At 48.1% G+C, this 27,954-nt stretch overlaps 1 protein-coding gene and 2 non-coding genes across 6 annotated transcripts in view; 2 read left to right on the plus strand and 1 right to left on the minus strand.

The window, feature by feature from the left end:
• Positions 1-2,353: 2,353 nt before the first annotated feature.
• Positions 2,354-27,954, minus strand: part of LOC144156244 (U-scoloptoxin(11)-Sm5a-like) — a 240,614-nt gene continuing 215,013 nt past the window's right edge. For 3 of the 4 annotated variants that reach the window (XM_077688159.1, XM_077688155.1, XM_077688156.1), the window contains 4 exons: positions 18,024-18,157; positions 7,596-7,760; positions 5,377-5,595; positions 2,354-4,926 (listed from right to left, as the gene is read on the minus strand). In XM_077688159.1, coding sequence (XP_077544285.1) covers positions 4,726-4,926; positions 5,377-5,595; positions 7,596-7,760; positions 18,024-18,143 — 705 coding nt within the window. In that variant the 5' untranslated portion in view covers positions 18,144-18,157 and the 3' untranslated portion in view covers positions 2,354-4,725. The remainder of the gene's footprint in view (positions 4,927-5,376; positions 5,596-7,595; positions 7,761-18,023; positions 18,158-27,954) is intronic. The other variant, XM_077688158.1, reaches the window with a different exon arrangement.
• Positions 6,319-6,390, plus strand: Trnar-ucu (transfer RNA arginine (anticodon UCU)). The gene has a single exon. It is a non-coding gene; the product is annotated as a tRNA-Arg (tRNA).
• On the plus strand, positions 6,810-6,881 carry Trnar-ucu (transfer RNA arginine (anticodon UCU)). Its single transcript has one exon. It is a non-coding gene; the product is annotated as a tRNA-Arg (tRNA).

Below are 27,954 nucleotides of genomic sequence, written 5' to 3' on the forward strand. Positions count from 1 at the left end.
TCCACGAATTTGTTAATAATATAACACTGTAAATATCCCTTGTGTACTAATTTCCTGTCTTATATTTGCATAATGTCTTGTTCTTGTTCAACAAAGTTGACAAGTATGAACATATAAATCAGGCTTAGACGTTTACATTTGGCTGTGAGTATATAAGACTATTGCGCAGTACGCAGTTTACTTTGGCCGGGTGGCTGAATCGAGTTACAGACACACAGGCGGATTAAAATTTCTGGGTTTAAGTAGCTCAAGAAAGACTATCGTCTTTAAAAGTGCAAATGCTCATGGGTAAATTGTTTTCTCCCGCGGAGGGCCTCCACTTCCTGTTCGGGAGCTCTCCTGGCCTGCCGTACGCCGTCGGCGTTCACGCGCCTGTGCTTGTCTATCGGTTTCCACCGGGGGAAAAACGCTCATGCATCGGGAATTCCATAAATAACAACTATTGACCCTTTAATCTGACAGGTAAGCACCCGGTGACAAATAAACAACACGCACGCGCGCGCCTGAAAGCCGCCGGCGTACGGGAGGGCAGGAGAGATCTCGAATCGGAAGTGGCGGGAGCAGACGACGTACCCGTGAGCCTTTGCGCTTTTTACTGGTAACCTATAGCCAAGGCACTGAAGAGTGGTCAGCAACAACGTGCTGGTGCGAAGGCGAGCAGGTGAACGTGGGGGGGGCAGGGAAAAAAATTGGCCGCGTATCTGCTCCTTTCGTTGTAAATGACGTCAAAAGACGATAGTCTTTATCGGCTTTTGCGAAGTAAATGCCTCCCTTCTCTTTCCCGCTCACCTCTCATGTTGTTCCTCTTGCGTCGCGCTCACCCAAGGTAAAGACGCCAAATGTTTGCTTAAATCATTTTAAATTTCCCGCGTTCCACTGCTCCAAACCGGGTGTCTCGATGCGAACGCTGCCGTCCGGCGAAGACGCGCGTTAATCGAGGCACCCTACTTCAATGTTTATAGAACCGCGTTTCCCTACTCCACGTGCGCAAGCAGAACGTGGAAACTATGTAGTGAAACCTTCTGTAACTGTTGCCGGTTGATTTCTTAAAATGGCGCCAGAAGCTATAGTGGCGCGGGCGACAGCAGGCGACGGCGGAGTGAATTCTTTTTCTGCAGTTGATGAAGTATTTAATTTCGCAAAAGTCAAGCATGTTTAAATTTTTATAAAGGAACACTGCAAATGTCACTTCTGTATTGATTTGTTGTCTCATATTTGCGTAATGTCTTGTTCTTCTTCAACAATGTTGATAAGTATGAACATTACACCGGACCAAGACGGGTAGATTTAGCTGTGACTATATAAGACTATTGCGCAGGCATTGTTTTGCTTTCGCTGGGTGGCTGAATCGAGTCACAGACAGACAGACGGACAGACAGACATACAGACAAACCAAAATTTCTGGGTTTAAGTAGCCCAAGAAAGACTATCGTCTTTAAAAGAGCGTGGTAGGACGTGCGGCGTTCCGGTGCTAGGATAGCACCCGAACGACGTTCCAGAGGCCCTCTATGGTGAACGCTCAGCGACTTCTTTGCCTGAACCAGTCGTGGGCTCAAGCCGCCGGAGAAGCCATCCCCGTCTTCAAACTACCGTAGGAGTCACCTTCAAGCCAGCCCAATCGACACTCCAGGCCCGTGTTCGTTACCTCGTCTGGAGCTCAGGCGTCGCTGGGCCCAGGGAGCCACAGGAGGATTTACCGGGCGCCGGAACGCTGCCGCCTGACTGTCGCTGTGCTCCAGGGACTGAAAGTGCAACAGGACGCTGCAGGTGACGGTTACCTAGTAACTCTGGGCTGCATTCTGAACTATTGTCTGCTTCCGTTGGCACGATAACCTACATCTAGAATCGTGTTGTCTTAAGTGTTATGTACATTTATGTTGAGAGTTAGAAAATATACACAGTGTGAAATGTATCAAGATGCCATGGAGGTTGTTACCTACTCAGAGTTTCCCATTTTCAATCAGTTACAAATTTAAGCGTGATTTAAATTATGGTTTAATTGACTGAACCATAGAAGGTTAAATTCAGAATTGATATATCTATACCGGTGACCAAGTGCAAAATGTGCTGTGGCTCTTAATAAAGAAAACGATTGGCTGCTGCATGGATGGACTATGTCGCAATATTGCCGCTCTTGATCGATCTGTATAGCGAAACACGTTTGAATCTATTAGAGCCCTATTGGATCTCTACGGTAAAGATACAGCGAAAACACCGCTCGTGGGCCTTTACGGTTCGCAAAACGAAAGGAGTTTCACCGTTTGGACAGTGCAATTGGGCAGTCGCGCAGTAACAATCACTCAGCAGTCGCAAATTTGCAATCACGTGTCCAGGAGGCATCTGTGTTTGCGGTTACATTTATTCACAAGAGGTAACAGGTCACATTACAAGTTAGTGAAGTATTCGTGATGGAAGTTGCCCGAGAAGTAAAGGAACGCACTTAAACAAAGCACCAGTACCTCAGTTCGTACTCGCACCTACTTTCATAGAATGTTTTCACTGAGGCCTTGACCCCTAAAGTCAAAATACCCATGAGATGACAACATGAAGTACTTTTTCGGACGAATGATCAATAGCCGGAAAGGAGCCTCCATCGAGAAGGAGGATTATACTCTGGTTTTTTGCCTGAGACAAGCGGCAAACTGAGGGGGCAAGCATCGTCTGCGTCCAGAAAATCTCTCGCTGGTGATTGTTGAATTGCACAAACTCCAAGATTCTAGACGGATTCTTGAACGCGCCCTGCCCCATCATCGGTTTTTTTTTTAAATTCCAGTCATGCAATTCGTTACCAAGTTGAGGTATTTCTGCTGTGTTTCAGTGCGTTTCTCGTCTATGGCTTCCCAGCTGGTTGCAACGTGTAAGGCAGAATATCAGGTAGAGTTATCGGTACTAAATATGCATTTAATTGTTATTTTTAACCAGGGGTGATTCTCCAAACAAATGATGAACAGGAGAAATAAGCATTTGCATGTTCAACAGTGCGGCTGCAGTAAAGACGAACTCGCTGTGGTGATATGTGGTTTTAATGGAAATAAATGACGGCTCGAGTTCCAGGAACTATATATAGAGCCCACAACTGTTGATAGGTTAGCTAATCTCGCTTTCGCAGGGCATCTCTCTACAGGGGATTCTCAAGGGGTGGCTGAGAGAAATCTACTATGGAGGCATCGGTTGCCGATAGCAGAGCGTCGGAGTCTCGCAACACCCCAGCTGCTTCCGAGAGCAGGTCCTTCACTTGGAATAAACCGTCGGAATATGGCATGCAACCTCTATACTTCTATGCTCCGCGATTTTCATCAAAGGGCGAATTTTTCCCGAAGTTCTTGAACACTGTTTAAATGGAATGCTCAACATGTATCTATCCGAGGGCTGCAAAGCTAACTACGAGTAAATGCTGTAGAACAGGCGATGGATTTTTTTACCTTCTGATCAGTCGCGAAATGGGTCACGCTGACGCGACTTCTCCCGTAAGGCGGGAATGGGCGCACCCCTGCGCAGGGCAGCATTCTCGTTTTGGAGGGCTCTCCTATCGACCACGAAGTGAGTGGGCATGACCGCGCGCCTCCGGCAGGGGATTGTCCCCCAGCAAAATATGAGCGTCAATGCAACCCCATCAAAAGAAAGCGAAGAACTCGCTACTAGGTTCTGTGCACTGTTGATTGGGCCCGTAATCTTAAACGAGGCGCCTAGCGCGCTTCCTTTTCTATATCGATTGCAGCGCTCCAGCCCCAATGCCGTATTGTCGCTCCCAATGGGTATATGCACCAGCTTGCAAAGCGGAAAGCGTTGTTGGCAGAAAGCAGCCCGCGTCCCCGAGCGACTGCCGCTGCGATGTGGCGGCGTAGCCGCAATCAAAACAGCGCCTGCAGCTTATGGCCAGATTTCCTAGCGGCAGGTTCTCGCATGCAGCAGGTGGCGTGCCCTTTACCAATCGTCCCGGGACCGCCTACGCCGCTGCTTAGTTGGTACGCGCGTTTCGTTTTGGCCCGACTCTGTCGGCACATTGCCGCGATAGCTGTGAGTCGTCGAAAAATTATACCTCACAACGGAACTGTTCCGGCGGCATGGAAGGCTGCGCACGCAGCAGTCAATCGCTACAGGAGCTTGGCACGCGAAACAATTATTTGGCGGTATAATGTGGCGTGTATAATTTCAGAACACACTTGTAAGCACGAAAGCCTGCTTGTCGTACAGCATGGTTAGGGCATGGTCGCTATTTTTTATTGGAAGGACTGCGCCGTGTTCACCGCTTTGAAAAGCACACTAACGTTATAACCTCTGCGTTGGTTGCACGCCGTGTAGATTTGCAGAAATTTCACGTGGACGGCGAAGCCGAGGCCGCAGAGCTGCTGCTGTGTACGAGGCCGTCCTCTCGCAACCTTGGTCCCTGTTGGACGCGAGCACGAGAGATTCGGGGGCCAAAGCGCCACCAAAGATATCAGGTGGTAGCTTTGGTGCTACCAGTCGTCCCGTTGCAAAGCATTGCGCGATTGGCCAGCAAGTTCAAGAAAACTGTGCCGCCACGGGACGCATGCTTCGCTGGACGTGTACACGGGCCCAAGAGAGGCCATCCCGGAAGAGCCGTGGAGAGGTTGCGAGGGGACGGCTCCGGCCGGGGGCGATGGGCACCAGCTACGGGCGGCCGGCAATTGAACACTGTGCTTGGGCGGGGTAGAGGGCGGGTGGGTGCCGCCGCGCGGTCGTTTATTGGGCGGCTGCAGGTGTCTAGGGTCCTTCAGGGAGGCAGTTCATGAGGTAGTAGGTGCCCTTGTTGAGCTGGACGCGGTTGGCGGCCAGGTCCGGGTCGGTAGGGCAGCGCATTCCCGCGGGGCAGGCGCAGTCACGCTTCACGAACACCGCCCCCGTCAGGAAGTTTTCCGAGATGGCCATGCAGGCGTCCTCTTCAACGGGCTCGCAAGTCGGAGGCTGCGCCGCGCAAAGCAATCGTCGTTCATCCCGCACACTGCATGAGGCGAATGTGCGACCCAGTGGCCCGATACCCATTCCCGCTGGTTGTTGTCTAGACGCGAGAATACAACCTGCGCTTCCCGCGAACTTTTTAGTTAGGCCGCACCATTCTTTGTAAAAGCGTTCTTCAATTCCGCTAAGAACTATAGCCGCCGTGCACGTGAGCTCAAAGGACAAATTGTACGTCACGCTAAGTTATACACCTCTTTGAGCGCTGTATCAACCACGTTCCTTCGGCTGTAGTTTTCATTACTCAGTGGCGGACTTACCCTCCACAGTCTCATTTTTTTTTAAATTGTGAACGTTTCCAACCAGTGTGGGGAAGCACGGGTACGAAGGCTCACCTATCGCCCTTGTACTTGCACACTGAATCGCGCCCGCCAGCGGTTAGAAAAAAAAGGGACGCACGCGTTTGCAGAGCGTGTTGACGTGGATGACGGTGAGGCCGTTGTCGTACTGCTGGTGGCTGGTCTGGTTGCGGTAGAAGACGTGCGTGGGCGGGCAGGAGCAGTACAGCCGCGCCGTGTTCTCCAGCTTGATGCCGGTCAGCATGAGCATCTGCACCGACGTGCTGTACACGACCTCGTCGCGCATGCAGCGCTGAAGCCGGGGTGCTCGCCGGCAGTACTGCGCACACAGGGAGCACGTGTCAGCGCTTCTCTTCAAGCCTGCAGCTCAAGGGAAGGGCACCTTTGCTGTAGAAACATTTATTTAAGGTGGAGAACTAAAACAAGTGGCCTCTTTTTATTGCAGAAAGCCGCGAGCGACCGCTGCTGCTCTAGTCCGGGAAAGTTCACTTTGCGCTTTGAGACAGTTGTTCTAGTCTATATAGTTGTGTTCACGGGTGAGTGTGCTGGAGAAAGGTATGGGGTTGTCACAATGCGAGAGGACGAGATGTCAGCAAGTGGTACGCTGTCTTTTGGGGAATTCGCCTCTCTCACGATTTGACATCGTTACGCTTGTAGCATATCGTAGACGACAAAGAAAGCGTCCCGCTATTCCCATAGACTAGGTGAACTAATGAAGTTGGTCCACACGGAATGTGGAGTGGCTACAACGTTTTAGTGCCATAGCGGCACCCAATCCCTACGTTACCTGCAACTGCCTGGTTAATATATATATATATATATATATATATATATATATATATATATATATATATATATATATATATATATATATATATATATATATATATATATATATATATATATATATATATATATATACATATTAACCAAGCAGTTGCAGGTAACGTAGGGATTGGGTCCCACCCTGGCTACCACCCTCAAGCGTCAGATACAGTTGTAGTAAATATAAATAACCCAGAAAGCGAAGGAGAACACAGTCGCCCAGATAGCCGAGTTGGTAAGGCATTCGAGATCTAATCGAAAGGCGTGGGTTCGGTCCCCACTCTGGGCGCGTGTTTTTCTTTCTTTCGTTATCACGTAATTAATAAAATAATAATAATAATAATAATAATGTAACGTCACTAACGGTAACAAATAGTCCAACCATTCCCCTATGCCTTCTTTGGCGTTGTAGACTGCTGGCATTTCTTTCTGTATTTCCTAACGAGCCCCTCATTTCTAAACCCTATTATCGTGCGAAAGCTTAGCGAGGGCCTCGGTTCTGGCAGCCTTGATGCCAAGGTAGCATAAGAGGGTTTCGCGCCAGTTGCCCGCTTATGACAGGCTGTAGACGTTCGCGTCACGCCCCGGGGGTTGAAAAGAAGGTCCCCTTCTCCCCGTGTAGTCTGAGTGGCGCTGGCTACCACCCTCAAGCGTCAGATACAGTTGTAGTAAATATAAATAACCCGGAAAGCGAAGGAGAACACAGTCGCCCAGATAGCCGAGTTGGTAAGGCATTCGAGATCTAATCGAAAGGCGTGGGTTCGGTCCCCACTCTGGGCGCGTGTTTTTCTTTCTTTCTTTATCACGTAATTAATAAAATAATAATAATAATAATAATAATAATAATAATGTAATGTCACTAACGGTAACAAATAGTCCAACCATTCCCCTATGCCTTCTTTGGCGTTGTAGATTGCCGGCATTTCTTTCTGTATTTCCTAACGAGCCCCTCATTTCTAAACCCTATATATATATATATATATATATATATATATATTAACCCATTAGGATTAGAAGTTAGGGATGTTCAAAACGGGATCCTTTTTGCTGAATCAGCTCGAAATTACCCATTGATGATAATTCAGATTGCAAGAAACGAGAGCACAAAACGCGGAGAGAAACAGAGGAAGAACTTTGTTTTTCCGATCCCCTTTTGGCCCTCGTTTTTGTGCGCTAAATTAGCTCGTGACAAGTCATAGACACTGTATTCGCAGGGGATGAAAAAAAAAGGTCCCCTTTACCCCGCGATGTCGGACGTATGGAACAACCGCACTCGCATAAACACACCAGAAAATGAATAGGAATACAGCCAACCCGGTAGCTGAATTGGTACGTCATGGTACATATATGATCAGAAAAATGTGACTCTCGGTCGCATCAGGGGCGCATGTTCGCTTTCCTTTTCTTCTTTCCTAACATTTCAAGCATTCGTATTTTGCTCGTGAAACAAGACAGTTCTGTGCTGGTGAGACGAGCTTTGAAGGACACGCGTACCTTGTACTGGTCATTGCCGTGCGACACGGTCCGTCCATCGAGCGGGTCCCAGTCGAGCGGGCAGGTGAGTCCGTCCGGACAGCGACATAGCTGTTCGGCATTGATGCCAGCCAGGTTGAGTTGCACGTAAGCGCACGCGCTCTGCTCCGTGCACTCAGGCAGCACCTGCGCAGAAAGCGCCATATCCCATATATCAACTCGGCGATTCTTTTACTGCAAAGCAGTATATATATCTAACCCCCCTCCCAGTTTTGATTCCGGTGTCATCGATTTACTCGGCTCCACTCCTGGGCTCCTCATCACCACCGCTGACATCTCTTTCACATCTATTTTCCCCTCACCTCCACCGATACCCCTTTGGCAAGTTGCGCAGTCGGCCGAGTGCGGTTATCAGAAAGATTGCGAGAAATAAACAGACGCACGGATGGTCGTAAAAAATGCAATAACTATTACTACACTCCCTAATATAAAACGCAGCGCGAGCTGCAGTCTTCTCGGTCACGCCGCATTTCTGCTGCGTCTCAGGAAGTGTTCGCGTGATCAGCGAACTCACGGTGGCGTGCGCTACCCCGGTGCTACCTCGCAGTGCGCCGCCACAGCCGGCCAGCATTTTGCATATCCTGTTTGAACCTCCCTCGCAAATGTCACGTGGTTCGGATTATCCCCGCACAAGGCAGCAGCGAGCACGTTGCTGCATATCCCGTTTGACCCACCCGCGCAAACGTAACCTGGTTTGGATTAGCGGAGAATGGAACAGCGTCTTGGGAAAGGGTCAGGAACAGGGTGCTCCTTGGTGGCGACGCATGAGACATCTGTGAGGGAAAGGCAGTGAGAGGGATTGCGCCGTAGCCGCACGTGTCGTACTCCACTTCACCCTTCGCTAGACGCTCCTCTCCGTTTCCTACCTTTCGTCGCTGCTGCGTTCACTCACTAGGATATGGGGACATAAACAGACGCCGCTCCCACGAAGCCCAGATAACGTCTACCAAAGGGCTTCTACCTAAATCGACCGAAACCCGCCATCGCCGTTTCCGCTCAAACTCACTTCGCCAAGTAGCTGCATATCCCTCCCGGTAGAAGCGAAACTTTCCCAGTTGGAACGCCGGCTTGAGCCCATAGTGGTTTTTCAGCTTGGAAGGCCTTCCGAGCGACATTTTCGCCGGTGTCTTTCACGCCTAAGTATGCGCCATCACCGGTTGCCGGTTTATGCGTGCACGGTTTGCGGGTACAAAAAGAGGGGCGTGCACGCACAGCTAGGCTTAATGCCGCTACCGATGAAATGCCGGTTGTGCTGGTGGGAGATTTAGATGTCGAAATTACATGGCTGAATGCAGTTAGTCGTCTGCCCTCCTTAATAGAGTGGTTCGGGTGTGGGTTGATGTGTTACACAGACATCTTACACACACAGTAAGATGCGTACGAGGTGGAAGGAAAACGGACAGCCACATGTTTGCACGCGAGAATAGAGCTCAAGGGCTTCCAAATTTCAAAACGCTATGGGACGGCTACATGCCGTTCGTTCGGAGGAAGAGCGAGTTGGCCCGAACACAAGTGCGAATGGGCGCAAAATCAAAGGAAAGCTGCCGGCGCCGCCGTTACCGCCTCAAGTTCAGGTAGTCGAGTAGCGGTGAATCCCTCCCGGATGAACAGCAACTTGCCCGCTTGGAACGCCGGCGTGAGCCAATATGACTTCTTCATAGGGCTTTCAGGGGATATTTTCAACGGCGCACATTACCGGTTGCCGGTTTAGGCGCGCGCAGGTTTGTAGTGGAGAATGGTGGGAGGGAGGAGGGGGGCGTGCACGCGCAACTATAGGTTTCATGCCCGTACTGATGGATGGTATGTCCGTTGTGCTGGCGCGAGGTTTAAACGCGGACGTTAAACGGCCCAATGGGACCTGTCCGAAGTCCTCAGTGGTAGAGCGGATTGGGTTTGCGTGTTAGGCTATGTTTAGACTACCGACGCAAAAGCCGTATCGTGATCTATGGACATAAAAAAATGGCATGTCACGCAGTTCGGTTGGCTGAGACGTGAAATGACGTCATTCTTTAAAGTTATTACGACAGTTGCGGCAGCAGTCTGAACCCGGCCTTGCAAAAACAGTAGGATGCTTACGACGCGGGAGGGATCAGGCAGTTCCATGTATATCTACAAGAACAAAGCTTGGATCCTTCAAAGGGTCATTCAGCTAATTGGCTAGGAAGTATGCTCCATCGCAAATTATAAACGTGTTTTGTTTCGTGCATTCCGTGGACTGTGTCCAACTTTGCAGGTCATCTTCTTCACAGAGTGGAAGGGCACTCATTTTTGTTTTCACTCTTGCTTCGCGTAATGACGAACGCTCACTGGTGTTAAATTCGAATCGCATACCCGTTTTTTCCTCTTATCTTTCCCATAAGCCAAAGGTTGAGATCCCTCTGTTCTGAGTTGCCCTTTGTCCTTCGAAGGAAGGCGTGTCAACAACTCTGCTATAAGCGGCCTAGCCATGGAACGACGCCACGAGTTTCGGGAACGTAGCGGTTACGTCGTCGGCGCTTTCTCCGCATCACCTCGCACGCCTCTGCCAATTCGGCCAATAGCAGGAACCAGCGTCTCGGCGGCGATGGTCGACATTCGGTCTTCCGAGACACGGGCCCGTGTCTCCCTTATTGCTAGCCAGCCAAACTTTGAAATTAAACGCTCAGATTCCACTCAGCGGGTGCATTTGGGGGCAACTAGAACGAGTTACACCGTCTTACGCGGTCGTGTGCCCAACGTTCTCCTCACGCAATTCTTCGGCCGCTTTTCGTTTCTTATTTGCTGATACGTGTCGGCAAACTATCTGGAAAATGTTCTTGTCTGTTGGCGAGCCTGCCTCTAAGTCAGCTATTAAGCGGTCGTCTCCATTTTTAAAGCGGTGACTGCAACCGCCGATTTTTCCAATCACTTACCCCAGCAATAAAACTGACAGCCTCAAATGGATAGGCGAACGCGAGGAGAAACTGAAAGGCGTACAGAAAGATTACGTCGCAAGAATAGCCGACAGTAAAAACAGGCAAGTCGCATTCCGAGTACAGTCTTGAAACGCGTCATGTTTGCATTACGAGCGCAAACAACTGAGCACGACTTCCCATCCCTGGCTTCCTTCTGGGAGCAATGTTCAAACTGCGCTAATTTATCTCGTTGCCGAGAAAGTGCACCCCAAATCGCACGATATAGAATGGAGCTTAGACCTTCCGTATTTGAGCGCGCGCGCATACCACGCTGATGGAAACGCCGCAGGTTCAAAATTATCTTGCTGCTCCCGGGCGCTGTCAGGTCCTGCGAAACCCGTCGCACCGTGCTCGCTTTCTTTATCTTTTCGTCCGATCGATGGTAGCGCTAAAGCATAGCGGGAAGCAATCAGTCCGGGCCGTCCCTCTAATTCGGTCGCAACCGGCCGGCAGTGTTTACTTTGCATACAAGCACGCGGTGCCTGTCGTGGCCACCTCCTCTTAATAGACTAACCAAGCCGCAGGTAAACGCTACGCCGTTGTGGCCCAGAACCGATGGCGTCGTTAGTTCCAACATGCATGCCATTGCACAATAGCGCTGCATAACATGCAAGCATCGGCGCACAGCAGGTTACTCGGTGGAAACTAATTTCAATAGCGGTGTACGCAGAAAGCCGCTGACGACGCTGAGAGGCTCAGTTTGAATTCATCGTTCAACGGTTAGCGTCGATGTGTATAATGAATAGTATATCACGTGTAGACTTTTCACACTCTTAAGACGAGGCCGAAGACTATATACTTCTGAGTATTAAGGCCAGAGGTGCATGTCCAAGAATGACTACCGCCGTGAAAATGCGGTTAAATACCAGCTTTGATCACGTCCGCCGAAAATGTGGAAAGCCTTAATTTTTACCTTTGCCAGCTGCCAGATAAAAAATATGCTATACGCTACATAGGGCTATTTATATATAAAAACAAATGAAGAGACACATTATCACTAAACAACTGTGGTATGATTCCTCTGACATAAGAATCGGTAAAACACGAAAGTGAAATGTGCAGCGAAATCTGCAGCTGAGCATGATTTGCGGGTCGGTGGCAGTATTGTGGGTGTGTTTGTCGAGCGACATCCTGCTGGCGGGTCGCTTGCGAAAGTGTATTGGAGATTTCCATGACGGATATGACGTCAGTAAAATGTTGGTGTATCCCAGCATAAAACACTTTCGTGTTAAAATATAAAACCCGAAAACGAACAACCTTAAGTATAACGTACCCTTTAGTACTGAAGGTTCATCATCATCATCATCATCATCATCAGCCTATATACGCCCACTGCAGGGCAAAGGCCTCTCCCATTATTCTCCAATTACCTCGGTCCTGTGCCAACTGTGACCAATTTATCACCGCAAACTTCTTGATCTCATCTGCCCATCTAACTTTCTGCCGCCCCCTGCAACGCTTGCCTTCTCTAGGGATCCACTCTGTTACCCTATACTGAAGGTTGCTTCCACGCAAAAAGACCCTGTGTGCGGGGATGCACCCTTTACAGGCCACTTGCTTCGTTGTGCTGGCGTCACTTCCGTGACGGATATGACCTAAGTGAAATCTTCTTGAATGCCGAAATAAAACACTTCCGTATTAAAACTGCTTCAACGGTGGCATCCCTACTTGAGCTGACTACTTTAAGGCACTCTATCACTAGCCCAAAAATGCTTTCAAAAGTTTGTTCCGGACGCTGTGCATTAACAGTTAACGGAATGCCCTCAGCCTTTACGAGGATTGACCAGCGCTCTGAGTTACAATGTTTGCCATTTTTTCCACATTTTTTCCTGAATGAAATACAGCTAAATTCAGTAGAGCAGCGAAAACATGCAGCTACCTGTAGTAAAGCGTCCACCCATCTGTGCAAGATTTAAAAGAAAATAAACATTTAATTATTCCTCCTCCCCCTCCTTCTCCTCAAATGTGGCAAGGTGATGCCTCTAAAGTTAGTGGTTAACATTGCTCTAAACCTTATTTCACTTAATATCCAACCTGCTGTAGCCGACAGCCTGTTAAAACCTGGTCCGCTATAATTTGTAACCGAATTCGGTGACAAAGAGAGTTTTAGTATAGCGGAAAGCACCACTTTAACGCGCCCATAGAGTTAGCGGACACGCTAACCGTCGCGTAACGAGACGCTATCCGTTTGCGATTACGGCGTGCCAACATTAACGCCACAGATAAAACGCTATAGTAAAACTCCCTAATGTTCGTTATAAGATAGCGGGCTCGCTATTATGAGAGTGCACTGCAAGCCAACAATCTTTAGCGTTACCTTCGCGCCGTATACAATACGTAAACGCTACCGGTACATTCAAGGCGCTCGCATGTATGCCTTTGCCATGTCTCCCAGTTCTGGAACACTTTGTGCCGGTTGTAAGCCTTGTCATTGGGCACGTGGTTGGTTAGATAAGGTGGCAGACATATACGGCCCGCGTGGTGGATAAAAATAAAAGCAGGTCCCCTGGAAACAGCATCTCATTTACCCAATAAAAGTTTTGACCAAGAAAAATAGCGTCTCGCAAAGGATGTCGGTCCTCGGATATCCAAGGTCGGTAAGCCAATGCACCGCATCGATATCTAGCTCGGCAAACTGATCATACAGGGGATGCGAGGCGCGAGCGCCAACGCGAGCTTCAACGGAGGTAGGCAACCGACGCGCCAGCAGATGTCAATCGCAACAATGCCAATAGCACTTCAAACGTTTAGCACGCATTGCAAGAAAATACCGAAAACTTTCGATCCAGCCATCAACCCCAATTTATTGTCAACTAATCGCTGAGGGAACACCGCGACTAACTGACTTTCATTCCAACAACCATCTTGCCTCTGGACCCACTATGTATACAAATCGCAATGTAGTCACCAGGAGAACTTTAGGTCCCCGGGGCACCATTTAATTTTAGCTCACCAGGGCACCATTTGAGCTGGCCTTTCTAATCGCTGAGGAAAACTATGGTGGAAGCGATTTGGTAGGATTTTCTGCAGGGGATAACTTTAAGTAGACACATATCCCTTCGCGCTCTTTGCTGTTTACAACAAATTGGCACAAGTATTCTTTTTTTTTTTCATTTTGAGACGACGCTCGGGAGCTGCTCTTGTGGAACAGCTGCGTACGATTTCCATTATTCGTGGCCGCTATGCCGCAGGCGTGGGATTGATTACGGAACGTCTAACTGTGCGGGTGATTATAAAGTTTTTCGACGTGCATCGGCTGGTCGCCGCGCGACATTTCCGTCCGTGACAAATGCAACCCCTTCCCCGACGGCATCGACCCGCGCAAGACTTACGAGGCCCATTCGCTGTTCGAAGGCGTGAGACGCAGGGCAGTGATCGTTGCCGTAGAAGAGATCTTGATTACTGTGGGCACGTTTTCCCGTGTAGCGAAGGATGGAGGTGCTTGCGCACGCGATTTTCTAACTCTAGTCGATCAGAGCGAACACTGCTAACTTCACGTGGACCAAGAGGGGACGCCCATTTTCTAATGCTCCGGCGGCGGTCGCATTCCGACGGGGGAAAATTCTGCTACATTCACGAGATCGGGTAAGATGATGGACAGCTCAGGGCGTGGCCGTGCTAGCCGTGCAACCTGGCGCTTTTCGGTAAAGTTGACCTTCTATTCTAAATGTTGGCTTTTGCTCTAAAGGCGAATTTATTTGCCGCAAGTAAATGTAGAAGACGCACGTAATGCGGCTTGTCGGTTGCGTACATTCAAATTTGCGCATGTCGGTGAAGTTGACGTTTCGTTGGAGTTTTACCCCGCTTGAAAGTTGGCTTTGCCGTAAGTCATATTCGCCAGATTTCGAAGCTGTGAGGGCACCCACGCACGTCCGCTTCATACACGCGAATATGAGCATTGTCGGCAAAATTGGATACGCCGCAACTAAGTTCTCGAGGTATTCACTTGCTGACTAAACGTACTCCGCTTGCACAGCGAGAAGAAGGATGATGACGGAACAAGTTTGTATAGTTTACGTTGTAAATATTGCCGGGGAAATGAGATTAGCATTGTAAGTAGTTCATACTGGATTTGGGCACCGCCTGCTTGGCGGTGCGAAACAGGAAGCTTAACCAGTATACGGTTCTTCTTTAAGATGGTCCGCCCCCAGGCCGTTATTTTCGGCCCTGCGTGAACGTCCCCTACGTCATTTTTGCAGCTTGCCCAGATGTGCAGTCCTGCCAAAGCACACGAGGCAAAAAGTTACCATCACACATGGTGTAGCCGAACAAAATAATTATGGGTTTAAAATGAGTTATGCCCAATAAAGGAAGTTACGAGTCACCGCTTCGCCCGTGTCTGCTTCTTCCAGTTCCCTGCGCTCTAACATTTTATCCGTACTGCTGCATGCATGTATGACGGTAACATCGACTGCTTCATCCCGACTGTTGACTCGGATGTCCAGCCCCAAAACATTTGCCTCTAGCGTGTCTACGACAGGGAGCGTACGAACACTCTCGGCTATTTCTAATCCCTATTCGGTTTACGCCGCAAGACATTGGTGTCTCTGCCGATGACGTCACTGGAGGGGACTCCACAACTGCAAGTGGTATCACCTCCGGTCATACGTTTTTGATACCATCACTTCCTGTTTAACCTCACAATATTGCCTCGTTAAACAGTATAAGGCATCGTTAATGCCTATGCCACGTATACTCGATTGCCATGGTACGATGATGCACTGTGATGTAAATTGGTTTGATCCACGTACGTAATCTAGCAGCACACCGGTTAAGCGTGCCAAACCCACACCTCAAATACGGATTGGCACTTTCTCGTTCGGTTATCCGAACACTATACAAGCCGCCTTTACATGTGTCGATGTGACATAGAGCTGTCGAACATCCGTTGGTTGGGTAAGTCGAAATGATGCTCTTGAATGAACGGGTGAGATATTTGCATGCCGAATTGCTCGTCCTGAGGTGAGCGGCAGCTAAATTCCACTTCCGCGAAACATTAATAGATGGCATGAACGGCGGGCTGAACCTAAAATCAGAGGGCTCTAGCAGAAAACTCTTTCAACGACGCGTCTTCTTTCGTTGTGCACTGAGCATGCTGTACTTTAAAAAACTGCGTCCTCCGTATGATCAGCTATTCGTTTAATTAAGAAAATCAAATAAAAGAAAGCAAACAAATTCGAATGGTCATTGCAAAAGCAATTACTCCACGACTTAACCTGCATTTCAAGCAGCCAGCATTCGGGCTTTTCTCTGTGAAATTGAAGTGTGGTACGCTTAGACTTCGGTGCGGGCAGTCATACCTGACTTGGGTTGAGACAAAAGTGTGTTAGCGTTCCTGGGCCACAATCATTAAAAAAAAAAAAACACTCATGAGATCTTCTGTTTCTTTCTCAATCAAAGACGCTTAATCAACAAAAGCTTGGTGTGGGCGAACTCGTGCATGATATTTGTGGTTAACAACGGACCATCTCTCAATATAATGTAGATATCTAAAAAAATACACCAAGATTTTCCGTTAAGACTACTCGAACGTTATGAAATTACAGTCGTCTTAACGGCCAATTTCGGTGTATTTTTACTAGGTGTATACACCTAGTTCTAGGTACTTGTCACCATTTCTTCGCAGCGAAGTTGTAAACGTTACACGATTCCTGTCTGCTGTCAACACACGGCCGTGTGCGGTTACGGACGACGGCTGCCACTCTTGCTTCATCAAAAGTATCCTGGAAAGAAGAAAAAGAGAACGTCACCTAGATTGGCCGCTAAAGACGAGTCTATCGTATACGTCGACTTTGATTCCCTTGTAATAGTTCACAGTGAAGTTGTAAACGTTACAGAACTCCAGTCTGTTGTCAATAAAAGGCCGTAAACGGAGAGAGTACGGTTACAGGAAACGGCTGTAACTGTTGTTTTATGGAAACTATGCCGGAAAAAAGTATAAGAGAGATAGATTAGGGTAATTCTAAGGAATTTATGTCTGAGTGGCTTTATTCGATCCATATAGTAAGTAACAATACAAAACTGAATACAGTTATATCTGGATGTAACGAACCTCTATGTAACGAATTCCTGGATTTAACGAAGTTTTTATATTCCCCATTTCCGTCTTCTTTGAACCCCATGTGTTAGCGACCTGTATGTAACGAAGGAGTTGCGACGGTTAACCTGGATGTAACTAATTCGCTACGCTGATGAGTCAAGGTTTCTTGCCCTTCTGAGAAATCGGCTGACGAAATGCCCTAATCAGCGAATTTCGCCCACACCGCAATCTCTCGTGCGTTTCCACGTGGTGCGAGTGCGGTGACAGTTAGGTGCTAAGCCTGCCTGTCGGCGTGTAGTCGCGTGTGTCCCCTGATTCTGTGGTATGAGTTCGTGGATGATTTTTGCTGCCTGAATACGAAAAGATTTGCCTTTTCAAGACAAGCTCGAAATTTTAAATGCCATCTCCGCCGGCGACAAAGAAGAACGTCACCGACCGGTACAGTGTCCCAGCTAGCATCTCTACAACAATTTCGAGTGCAGAAAAGAGCATGAAGTTCGCAAAAAGGCGCCCTTTTAGCGTAAGTTTGGTTCTTGAAAGGCATTAAGGCATCGGAAAGTATCAAAAAGCAAAAGTTATACTTCAGTTAGTCTTTGTGAATTCGGGGGTCGTGTAGTAGCAGCAAGCGCAAATCACGCAGTTTTTCAGTGTGAAATATATCCTTGAACAAGGGTAAGTTCAGCATTACTAATGCCTAGCGTATTGGTTTCGTTTTTTTTTTTTCATTCCCGGGAGCTTTAGCTCGAAACCTGCATGTAACGAAAACCTGGATGTAACGAAAAAATGCGAATTTTTGTCCACTTCGTTGTATCCAGGTTTAACTGTATAGTTATCCACCAATACAGCTTCACTGGTCTTCCATATTAGCAGTAGTGAAAGGGCTCTAAATTTTTGTAGATTTCATTTGTTTTGTTCCCGTGTCCATGTGTGGCGGCGTTATATCTTCGTAGTTGAAATCTTGCGCGCATAAACGTAAGCGGCAAGCACTGCGCCTGCGGCGCATCACGGGCAGAGGAGCAACCGGACCTGAAAGTTCGCGCTAGCCGCCTGATGGCGAGCAAAAACTTGGAATCGCAAATTAACGTAGGTGGCTTTTCAATTGTTATATCTTCTCGCCGTCACTGAAAATCACTCTCGGGACTACTTCTAAAACAAGCGGATGTGAGGCCAGGACGTTTTTCTTGCTGTTGGTTTACAAAATTATGTAGCAACATGTGCAATCATTCGCCTGTCTAGCCATGCCACTCCGTTTATAACAAACTTTGTGTGATGAAACGCAAAGAGAAAAAGAAAGGAAAACCCAAATTTGTTTGGGCTATTTTTTATGCCGCTGCTGCGTGCAAGAGGTTGAAACGGCAGTGTGACAGGAAACAGAAGTTTGTGCGCGCGTCGAGAGGGAAGTATCGAGCAGCTCACTGAGACGTTCACCGTGATACTCCGGGGCTTCATGGGTGCCAGGCCGTAGAAGCGAGGCCTCGCCTCGACCAGGCACACGGCGCACAGAAGAAACCAGCAGGCCAGGCCGCCACGCTCCATCGCTGCTCCCGGGGCTGCGAAGACGGGGGGACGGTGCAAACGTGAGGGCACGCCTTCCGCGTCGGGTGAGCACTGCTTACACGGCCGAGTTCACAGCCTGCGTCGTACTCACGACATGGAAAAGGGCCCGAAGAAGGCGGATGCTTATAGAGTAGCTAAGAAATGACAGTCCCCATCGCCCGCAGCAAGTCCTTGAGGGCGTCAAATGCGAAAACGAACGTTCCGGCCGAACAAGCTTGCAAGCAAGGAAGCGAGCAAACTAGCCGTCATTCTTAATGTGTGCGCACATTCAATGCCTTCCATTCTGGGTCAACTCCAAGTGGGGGATATGCATTGCGATCGCGTTACACCGAAATTATCGCGAGTCGTGGGTTTTTTGTACCGTAATCATGACGTACTTCCAGTTCGAACCGCTGCAGACTTATAATATACCACTCTCTATTTCTTTCTCATATACAGTACTCTTCCCTAGTCTGGGGCATGATAACACAAACAAATATCGCGAGGTTGGCTGGAATACAAAATAAAAATGTTAACGTTCCGCCGGATTACGGAGTAGATCCGCTAATGAATTATCCTCGCTTAATTACTATAGCCAATCTCTACAGCTTCCGTTTAAATAAAGCGGAATTTCAGCCAGCGATTCCCATTGTGTAATTTGGATATTAATAAACATGTATATGAAACACGTCGAGAGGAGTATCGGAAGGTGGGTCTATGTAGAACCAATTATGGAGATAAAGTGTTACGAAAAGTAATACTGAAAGTTTTGAATGACTTCCACAGAAAAGCTATATTTCTATAAGCTTACTCCTGAGGAAATCCATTTATACTTGTAAATTTTATGGTTGCCATTGTATTCTTATCTGTGCGTAATTCAGAGCTCTCTTGTTGTTTTTATTTTTATTTCACTTCATTTTTTCTTTTTGTTTAAAGTTGTCGCTTGCTTTACTGTGTGAAATTGTGCTGTCTTTTTCAAGACGCCTACTGATAATGTGGGCTAATGTAAAAAATGCTTGTAGTGTTGTACTCCAATGTGTATTGTTCATTGCATTTTGACACTGTGAACAGTTGCATTTTGATGTTAGTTGCCTTCCTGTTTGAAAATGTTGCTGTGCCTTATTCATGTGTTTTTGTATCTTGTACATGTTCGTCAGTGCCCGCTTCCCCCTGCAATGCTGTAAAGCCGTGAGGAAACAATAAATGAAATGAAAGGAAATGGAAAGCGAAATTTAGTGATTTTCTTGTCCAATTGCTTAGAGATGCTTCTACCTCAGTATTATGTAACGTTTTTGACTCCTTGACCGATTGTTACCTGTGAAACAGCCAAAATTCAGTGACCGTTAGCTCTCGCACATTCCTAATATTCATGTGTTGCTGTATGCTGCCCTTGAAAACAGGGCGGCAAGGACGGTCAAGCAGCGAAGGGCAGCTTTTTCTTTTATCTCCTCATGTCCTTCTGAGGACATGAAATAGAGATTATTATTATACACATGCGGGCACGTACCCACCTCCGGGTAATAGGTAACCTCAAGTGCGTATGTGGTAGGTCACATAACTGAAGATCTATCTAGCAAACAATCGGCCTTGCCATTTTTTCTAGTCCTACTAATGTGCTTGACATGGGTCCTTTTGTTAGCAGAGGGATGGGACATGAACGCTAGGATTTTTTTTTTTGGCTTGCCATGTGAAATTCCCGTGAAGTAAACAACATTGCGAGTTTCTCCTACTCTCCTGCCCATAAACCTCGTATATCGCCATCGAACAGGTCATAAAGCGTATATAAAAAGTTTTAGGTTACATCTACGTTTGTGTCTTAAAGGGGCCCTGAAAGGCATTTTGAGCACACTAAATGAACTAGCGCAATCGCTAGATTGGGTCGCCAACGTCACCTGTGCCAAGTATTACTCTTTTACGCGCAGCGGAAAGCTCACACTTTTGTTGCAAAGTTTGTCGCTTTTTTCTCACCCTTTCCTTCGTGTTTTTGGACGCCGCCATCTTCACATGTCTACATCATCGATTCCCAGATGTTCGTCATGAGCTAGACATCCTGCTATTGGGCGGCTTTTTCACGCTCTTCCGGCAAAGAGATGAGTCGTCTGCTCAGCGTCGGCTCGCCGGCTGATCTGCCAGCGGAGTGCCGGAGTGCTTTGACATTTTACGACAAACGAAACAAGTGTAAACAAACGCTTAACCGTTTGTATTGAATGCAACACGGCCATAACACGACGTGGATTTTATCTTACGTGAGTACGTACCATAAAGAAAGTCCCGTGGCACTTCTTTGGTGCAATCGCAGAGAACGCCCTGAGCCGAATGCCCGGGTTTGACGCGTACATTTTATTCAACTTCAAAACAATCCAGAGATGCGTCTCGAACGAACGCAACGTCACACCATGCGTTGCAAGTCTGAACCGCGATTGACAGACGATGAGTTGCCTCCTCCTGCCCGTCGTAAATACGGCACTCACCTCACACCCGGTTTGCGGGGACGAGCAGCAAGTCACAACTCTGGCGCGCAAGCGAGAAGGCTTTTAGCCAGGCACACTACACATACCCCATGCGAGGTTGAGTGGTACGTCGTTCGAGAAAGATAATCCAGACCATGGGAAGCACTATCCACCCGCAGAAGTACAATGTCGCATTTCATCGCGAAACGAACGCGTCCACAACACACAGGAGGCGATGCACACACACACACAGCTTCGGTCGCTGCATTGGCTTAGCTGCAAGCTTCGTTCGGACAATCAGCGATGCTACGACGATACAGAGCTGCGTGAGGACGACGTGCTAACCACTTCACGTATTTAAAAACACAGGGGCAAAGAACTAGGTTCATCGGAAGCAAAAAATCTTTCCTCCATTATAGTGCCTGAAATATACTGGCTAGTGTGCCGAGGGCGGGCTCCAGGCGGGCGCCGGGAGCGATGTACGCGGCCGTCTGCCGCTTGGGGCGCTGCCGTGCGGGAGTGTGCGCGTTCATCCGGCCCGAGCAGATCGCACGTTTACCTCCGAGCTGCGTAGCAGACGGCAGCGGCAGAACTTTCCATTCCCGCTTGCGACGAAAGCGAGCGAAAAGGACGGGAATTCTGTCGCGCAACCAAAATTTGTCCCGACCATTCGACAAAAACGATCGTCGCGCGACAAAGCGACGGAATTCCTGCCGCTCTCACTCGCTTTCGTCGCAAGTGCGAACGGGCCTTTATGCGCAATCTCAGCCCCACATAAAACAAGCTCTTGCTTGTCGCCTGAGCATACGGTTGATATCTGACTACGTTACACTGTGCTTGCCAGTGTATTTAAACGATGTCACTAGGTTTGAAACGTACGCGCTCGGCGTGCAGCTTTGTAAACGCAAGCGGTTTCACATACGTACGCTATTTTGCTGCTAATAGAGTTTTAGTACAGCGTTTGTGGCCTTTGCATACGCTAAACGCTAAATGTTTGCGTCCCGCTACGTGACACCGCGATGGGAGTTTTAGTAGAGCGTCTCATCAGTTTTGCGTAGCGACACACTAATGCATACGGCGCCATCTGTCAAATGTTTTCCGAAATGTCTCGCCGGCTGATCTGCTAGCGGAGTGCCGGAGTGTTTGGACATTTTACGACTATCCAAACAAGTGCAAACAAACGCTTTCCCGTCAGTGTTGAATGCAACACATGGGTGCAGCTTGTCAGAACACGGGTTCTCGCTGATCGAGTGCAGCGTTGGTTTGCTCTTCGCCTTCACGTTCATCGTCGCTGATAAAGCGATCCGATCCGGCGCGTTTTGTGCACGGGTTCTGTGTCGGTTGAAAATGTCTTTTTTCACATGCCGCCGGTAGTAGGAATTACAACCACCGCAAAATAACACCCGGCACCAGCGGGGACACATCTGAGACCGCGCTTTTTGGATAAACAGTGCGCGGTGCACCAAAGGGAACGAGCGCACGATTCTCCCCACGCGGCTGCGAGTTCGCCGCCGATACCAACTGCAGCCCTGCAGCTACGTACACCGCGAAAGGGCAAGGCCAGGCCGCACACATGCGGCCAGGTCATTCGTTCGCTTTTCCAGCCTGTGTCCATGGTGTCTACAGAGATGAAAAAGCCGGAAGAGCTGGCCCGTAGCAGACGGCAGTCTGTGGGAGCGGAATAGCGGAAGTACGTCACCGCTGAGGAGCGGAGCATCATGGGAGGGGAGGCCAACAGCGAAGAAACAGTTGAAAGGAGGAGGAAATACGGCGCGACGATAATTCGCGGTTTTTGATTTACGATTTCTCAGCTAATACTCATCGCTTTAACAAAATTCTTGCAGGAGGAGATTGCTAATACATTGCTTTATTTGGTTACATGTACATCCATGCATCAGCGGAAGGCATTTCAGGACTACTTTAAGATGTCAGATGCGATGGCGTTACTTCGACTCCCAGTGAGTGTTTTCGGACGCAGTTTCTCTATTTCCGATCTATCGTTCACGAGCACTGAAGGTCAGCGGCGAAGAGAGGAAGACTAGCAGCGAGGGTTTTCAATCGCCGTGGCCCAGGAGAGACAAAGGCCCTCTGTGCTTCTTTGGCCAAAGATGTGAGCGTGAAAGGTTGCGGCTGCGGGGTGTTCGTCAGTTTTAGCAGGAATGTGTCAGTGTTATATATATATATATATATATATATATATATATATATATATATATATATATATATATATATATATATATATATATATATATATATATATAAATATATACATATATATATATATATATATATATATATATATATAATATAAGAAAAGAAAACTTTGAACAAGGTAAAAGCACGATTGTTGCCAACGTTTCAGCAAAGAGACTTGCTTTCGTCAGCAAGTCTCTTTGCTGAAACGTTGGCAACCATCGTGCTTTTACCTTGTTCAAAGTTTTCTTTTCTTGTGTTCTCTACCATCTTCAAAAGTTGAACTGCTCCCTATATATATCTATATCTATATCTATATATATATATATATATATATATATATATATATATATATATATATATATATATATATATATATATATATATATATATATATATATATATAGCGAATTATAAAATGGGAAATGAGGGGCTCGGTGAAAATAAGCCGGAAAGTAAGAGTTGGCAGTCAAGAAAACCTCGGTTGTGGTGGGTCATAGAAAGAGATGAAGAATTTTTTGAGTCGAAAAGAAAGTGGTGAAAAAATGCCCACCGGGTGGGATCCGAACCCACGACCTCCAGAATACCGGTCTGGTGCGATAACCACTACGCTACCGGCGGGGCTGTTTCCCCAGCACTTTCTCGGGTATTTATGTTAGCGTATTTTTGTTTCCTGCACTTGGGGGTGGTAGCCAGCGCCACTCGGACTACTCGGGGTGAAGGAGACCTTCTTTTTAACCCCCGAGCCGTGACTCGAGTGTCTACGACATGTCGAGAGTGGTCGACCAGCATTGAACCCTCTTAAGATACCTTTGGCACCAAGACGGCCAGAACAGAGGCCCTCGCTAAGCATGTAGCGAATCAGAAAATGGGAAAGGAGGGGCTCGGTGAAAATAAGACAGAAAATAAGGGTTGGCAGTCAAGAAAACCTCGGAAAGCAAAGGGGAGGTTGTGATGGGTCATAGAAACGGATGAAGAATTTTTTGAGTCATAAAGAAAGTGGTGAAAAAATGCGCGCCGGGTGGGATCTGAGCCCACGACCTCCAGAATACCGGTCTGGTACGATAACCACTACGCTACCAGCGGGGCTGTTTCCCCAGCACTTTCTCGGGTATCTATGTTAAGGTATTTTTGTTTCCTGCACTTGGGGGTGGTAGCCAGCGCCACTCGAACTACTCGGCCAGCGCCACTCGAACTACTCGGGGTGAAGAGGACCTTCTTTCTAACCTCCGACATGTCGTAGACACTCGAGTGTCTACGACATGTTGAGAGTGGTCGACCAGTATTGAACCCTCTTAAGCTACCTTTGACACCAAGACTGCCAGAACAGAGGCCCTCGCTAAGCATGTAGCGAATCAGAAAATGGGAAATGAGGGGTTCGGTGAAAATAAGACAAAAAATAAGGGTTGGCAGTCAAGAAAACCTCGGAAAGCAAAGGGGAGGTTGTGGTGGGTCATAGAAACGGATGATTTTTGAGTCAGAAAGAAAGGGGTGAAAAAATGCCCAGGCAATTTCTCAGGTAATTTCCCTGCTTAAGGTATCCATTCATTGGCTAGGTACATACGATCTTGTTTTACTTGCGTCCAGTGTGACTCGGTAGTTTTCCCATGACGGTGGCTTCAACCGCGGCAATGTTTTCTGGAGCCACAACGCGATAGTGTCCCGTGACATGGCGGGACAACATGTCTGACCCGGATTTGCGAACTACTGACTCCATTCACAGGCTTGCTGCTCTGATACACCGCCCTAAACCTTCCCTATCGGTATATGCGGAAATAGGATCACAGAACACGGTTCTTCACTTGTGCGAGTTGCTTTGGGGCTGCATATTTTACAGTACTCATGAGTCAGTGTTTCCGCATCTTACGCGATGCTCTACCTATGGAGCGTCCGCCATTTCTTGGAGCCTATTCAGCATCCGCCGTGCCCGTGGAACCCTAGCCATAAACAGCGTCGCTGTTCATGGCTAGGGCGACATGGATGTTTAGTGTCCATCAACAAATCTGGGGCTGCAAAGCGCTACGCAGCCGAGCCAGATTGATCGCGAGTGGTCAGCAGGAGACAACTCTAACTCTCACTTTGTCAACTGTTTCTCGAAAACAGTTATATGACAACAGACCGCTAAATGGCCCAGTTTCATTTTCTAGTTACGAGTAGTTCGCGGTGAAGTTGTAAACGCAACGCAGTTCCCGTCTGCTGTCAACACGTGGGCATCTAGGGGAAGAGCGCTGCTACACAAAACGGCTGCAACTCTCGTTTTGACGAAGCTTTACCAAGAAAACTCGTATGACGATCGGTCGCTCTGATTTTCGCGATTTTCTCGCGACTATGACTATAGTTAGTTCACAGAGAAGTTGCAAACGTCACAGAATTCCCGTCTGCTTATACGGGAGGGAAACGCACCGAAACAGGCCGCGTTAGCCTTCTGGGACAAAACTCTAGTCCTTGCAAGTCGCGCTAAGGAGTCACGAAGCCATAGTCACTACCATCGCCAAACGACGAGAGAAAGAAATGGTGTGCGATGTCAGTTTTATGCAGCTTGGGTAGCCACCAATCTTCACAGAGTGGAATGGCTGTTAGTTTTAGAGCGGAAGCTCTGCTACGCTTCATCTTTCAAGGGCATTTATGGCATGGCCTTCAGCCCCGGTGCGCAAGCTGCGCCTTTCTTTTCTATCGTTTCGCTCTGTCGGAGCGTCACCGCTGCCGGCCACGTGACTAGACATGGCTGAAACCACTGCTTCGCTTGCGTTTGATTCCTCATTACCGGCTGGGCTGTCCGTGCGCGCTCTTCGTCACAAGCAATCCACGGGCGGCGCCGGCTGGGCTGCCCTTCAGCGCAAGCGAAAGGATGAGTCCAAGCATGCAGTCAATATAGCTAGGCGGCAGGCTGCAAAATCAGAAGCGAATGCAAACCTTCACGATACAGTGTGGGCATAGTCTTTCCTTTCGCTCGAGATAACTACATTTATATGTGTCAAACCTGATGCGTGCTGCTGAGCCCATAGGCTGCGGCGGCCGCTTTTCTGGTGGTGGCGAAAAGCGAAAATGCCTATGTGTTGGAGATTTCAGCGCATCTTAATATATAAAGATGCCTAGGTGGGCAAAAAGAATCCGGAGCCTTCCACTACGGCGCACCTAATCGTCTGTATAGCGGCGGTGCTTTAAACCTCATAATCATTGTTAAACCTGATAGAAATTTTTTGTTACACATTTTCCGTATAATTATGTAGTCGCCGTCGCTGGACACGATGGACGCGCCGGGCGGAAACTGCAAGCGATTTCGCTACTAGGGGCGACTTTGGCGGCAGGGGAATTTTTTCATCATCGTACAAGTATATATTGGCGAAATGTAATGCAAATTGGTGCGTTTGCACGACAGCTATGCCTGTTTTTGCAATTTGCCATAGCGATTCGTCATAGAAATTTGTCCTAGTGGTCAAACCTAACTTAACTTTAGGAGATGTAGATTTAGCCCTTGTTGTAGTGAGGTCCTACGGACAGGAAGCTTACTTCGTTATAAGCGGTACTTTGCTAAAATCGGAGATGGCGTGCTCTGAGTGCACTGCAGAGGGGTTAATGTCGCATAAAGCGGTTTTGTCATAGCGGCGGTTTATCGTATTTGCATTACAACGCTTACAGCCTTTCGCCGCTACATACGCTCTCCATCGTAAATTAGGAGCATTGAGCGCCTACAAAAGGACCACAACAGAAACGAGACACCTAAAAGGGGATGACAAAAAAAAAAAAAAAAACCTCCTGGGTTTCGCTGATTTATGTTCGAGGTACAGTATCAGATCAAGATCACATCAGGCTCCGATTTGGGAAAAGAGCCGACCAGAGTTGTCAACTAGCCAAACCTCGGGCATATATAGTGATGAATGTACATGATGCATACGCATGTAGGATGTGCTTGTTGACGCAATAACTGGATCCAACCACGAAAAAAAAAAAGGAATGGTCCCACAGACGGTGGAAATGGCAGCGTTGGTACAAACGACCTAGAATCTCATCGTCGAATATTTCGTGTGGGAGCCGTTCTTTTCCCCCACACTTTGGGTTCCCGCGCGTGGTACGAATGTGCGCGGTGCGAATAAAGGAGGCGGCTTTTCACTCCCTGCTCGACCAGCTGCCAACTCGGGCAGCCGCCTCTTGGAGCTCTCCCGCGCCCTCGCGTGGATTAATCGAGCTTATTATCTGAACCATCGGCAGTGCGCGCTGGGAGGTGAGGCTGGGCAGTTTACGCAGCGGCTAAACTGGGATGCCATTAACTGAAGTAATGCGAATGTCGCTTCCGTTTAAAGGCCTTCCCATTGCGCTTACATCCACCTTAAGCGTACCTTGCATCACAAGACGACGAATTGAGCTATTACGTAGTTGAGAGAAGGCAGGAACGGCGGACAAAGAGAGGGCTTCACGGCTAGCCTAATCGGGCAATGGCGAGGAGAAGTAATATTTACGATAATCGATCTCAGAAAGGTTGCACTCCGCAGAAGACGGGGTGGCATTCAACTGGAAAATATGGGCCCGGATGGAGAAGCAGGAGCGAATCAGAAGCGGGAATAGAAACTCGCCTGTCGGATTAACAGTCCTCCCCTCTAAGAATAAAGCCAGCTAGATTGCTTTCAACTCTCGAGAAGGATTGTGCAGCCACCCATACGGATGCGTTGCACCTGGTCCTTCTGGTCGTGTCTATACATGTTGTTAGAATGCCCACATGCATCGAAAACCTTCTTGATGGTGAACACTGCATCACATAGGGTTTGTGCAACTATAAAACCAACTAGATATCATCAAAATTCAAGAGCACCCATTACTTTCCCCGTCAAAACGGGACATGTTTTACATCTTCTACTAACGAGAAGCTGCCACGATTTACATCCAGTAAGCTCGCCAAAAGGTAAGGAGTCGTGTTGCTTTCCCCAACTATGAAATCCCCAGCGCTTTATCAGGCGGGTTCCACAAAGTTGCGCAGATACACGGTGCGGCCTACGTATAGCTGCGGCCCGAGAAATATGAGTCCTGTATCCTTAGCATCGTGCCACCAATGCTACCATACTATAAGGGTCTGTATTTTGCTAGGCTCATGCGCAGGTTGTTGCTTGTTATGATTTCTCATAACTCTGTCGCCTTGGCGATTGAGGACGAGATGTGGCATCGTTCCTGTTTAG

Source organism: Haemaphysalis longicornis, unplaced genomic scaffold (assembly GCF_048455015.1).
Source record: "Haemaphysalis longicornis isolate Haplotype H1 unplaced genomic scaffold, Haemaphysalis longicornis Haplotype H1 scaffold_1, whole genome shotgun sequence".
NCBI lineage: Eukaryota > Metazoa > Arthropoda > Arachnida > Ixodida > Ixodidae > Haemaphysalis > Haemaphysalis longicornis.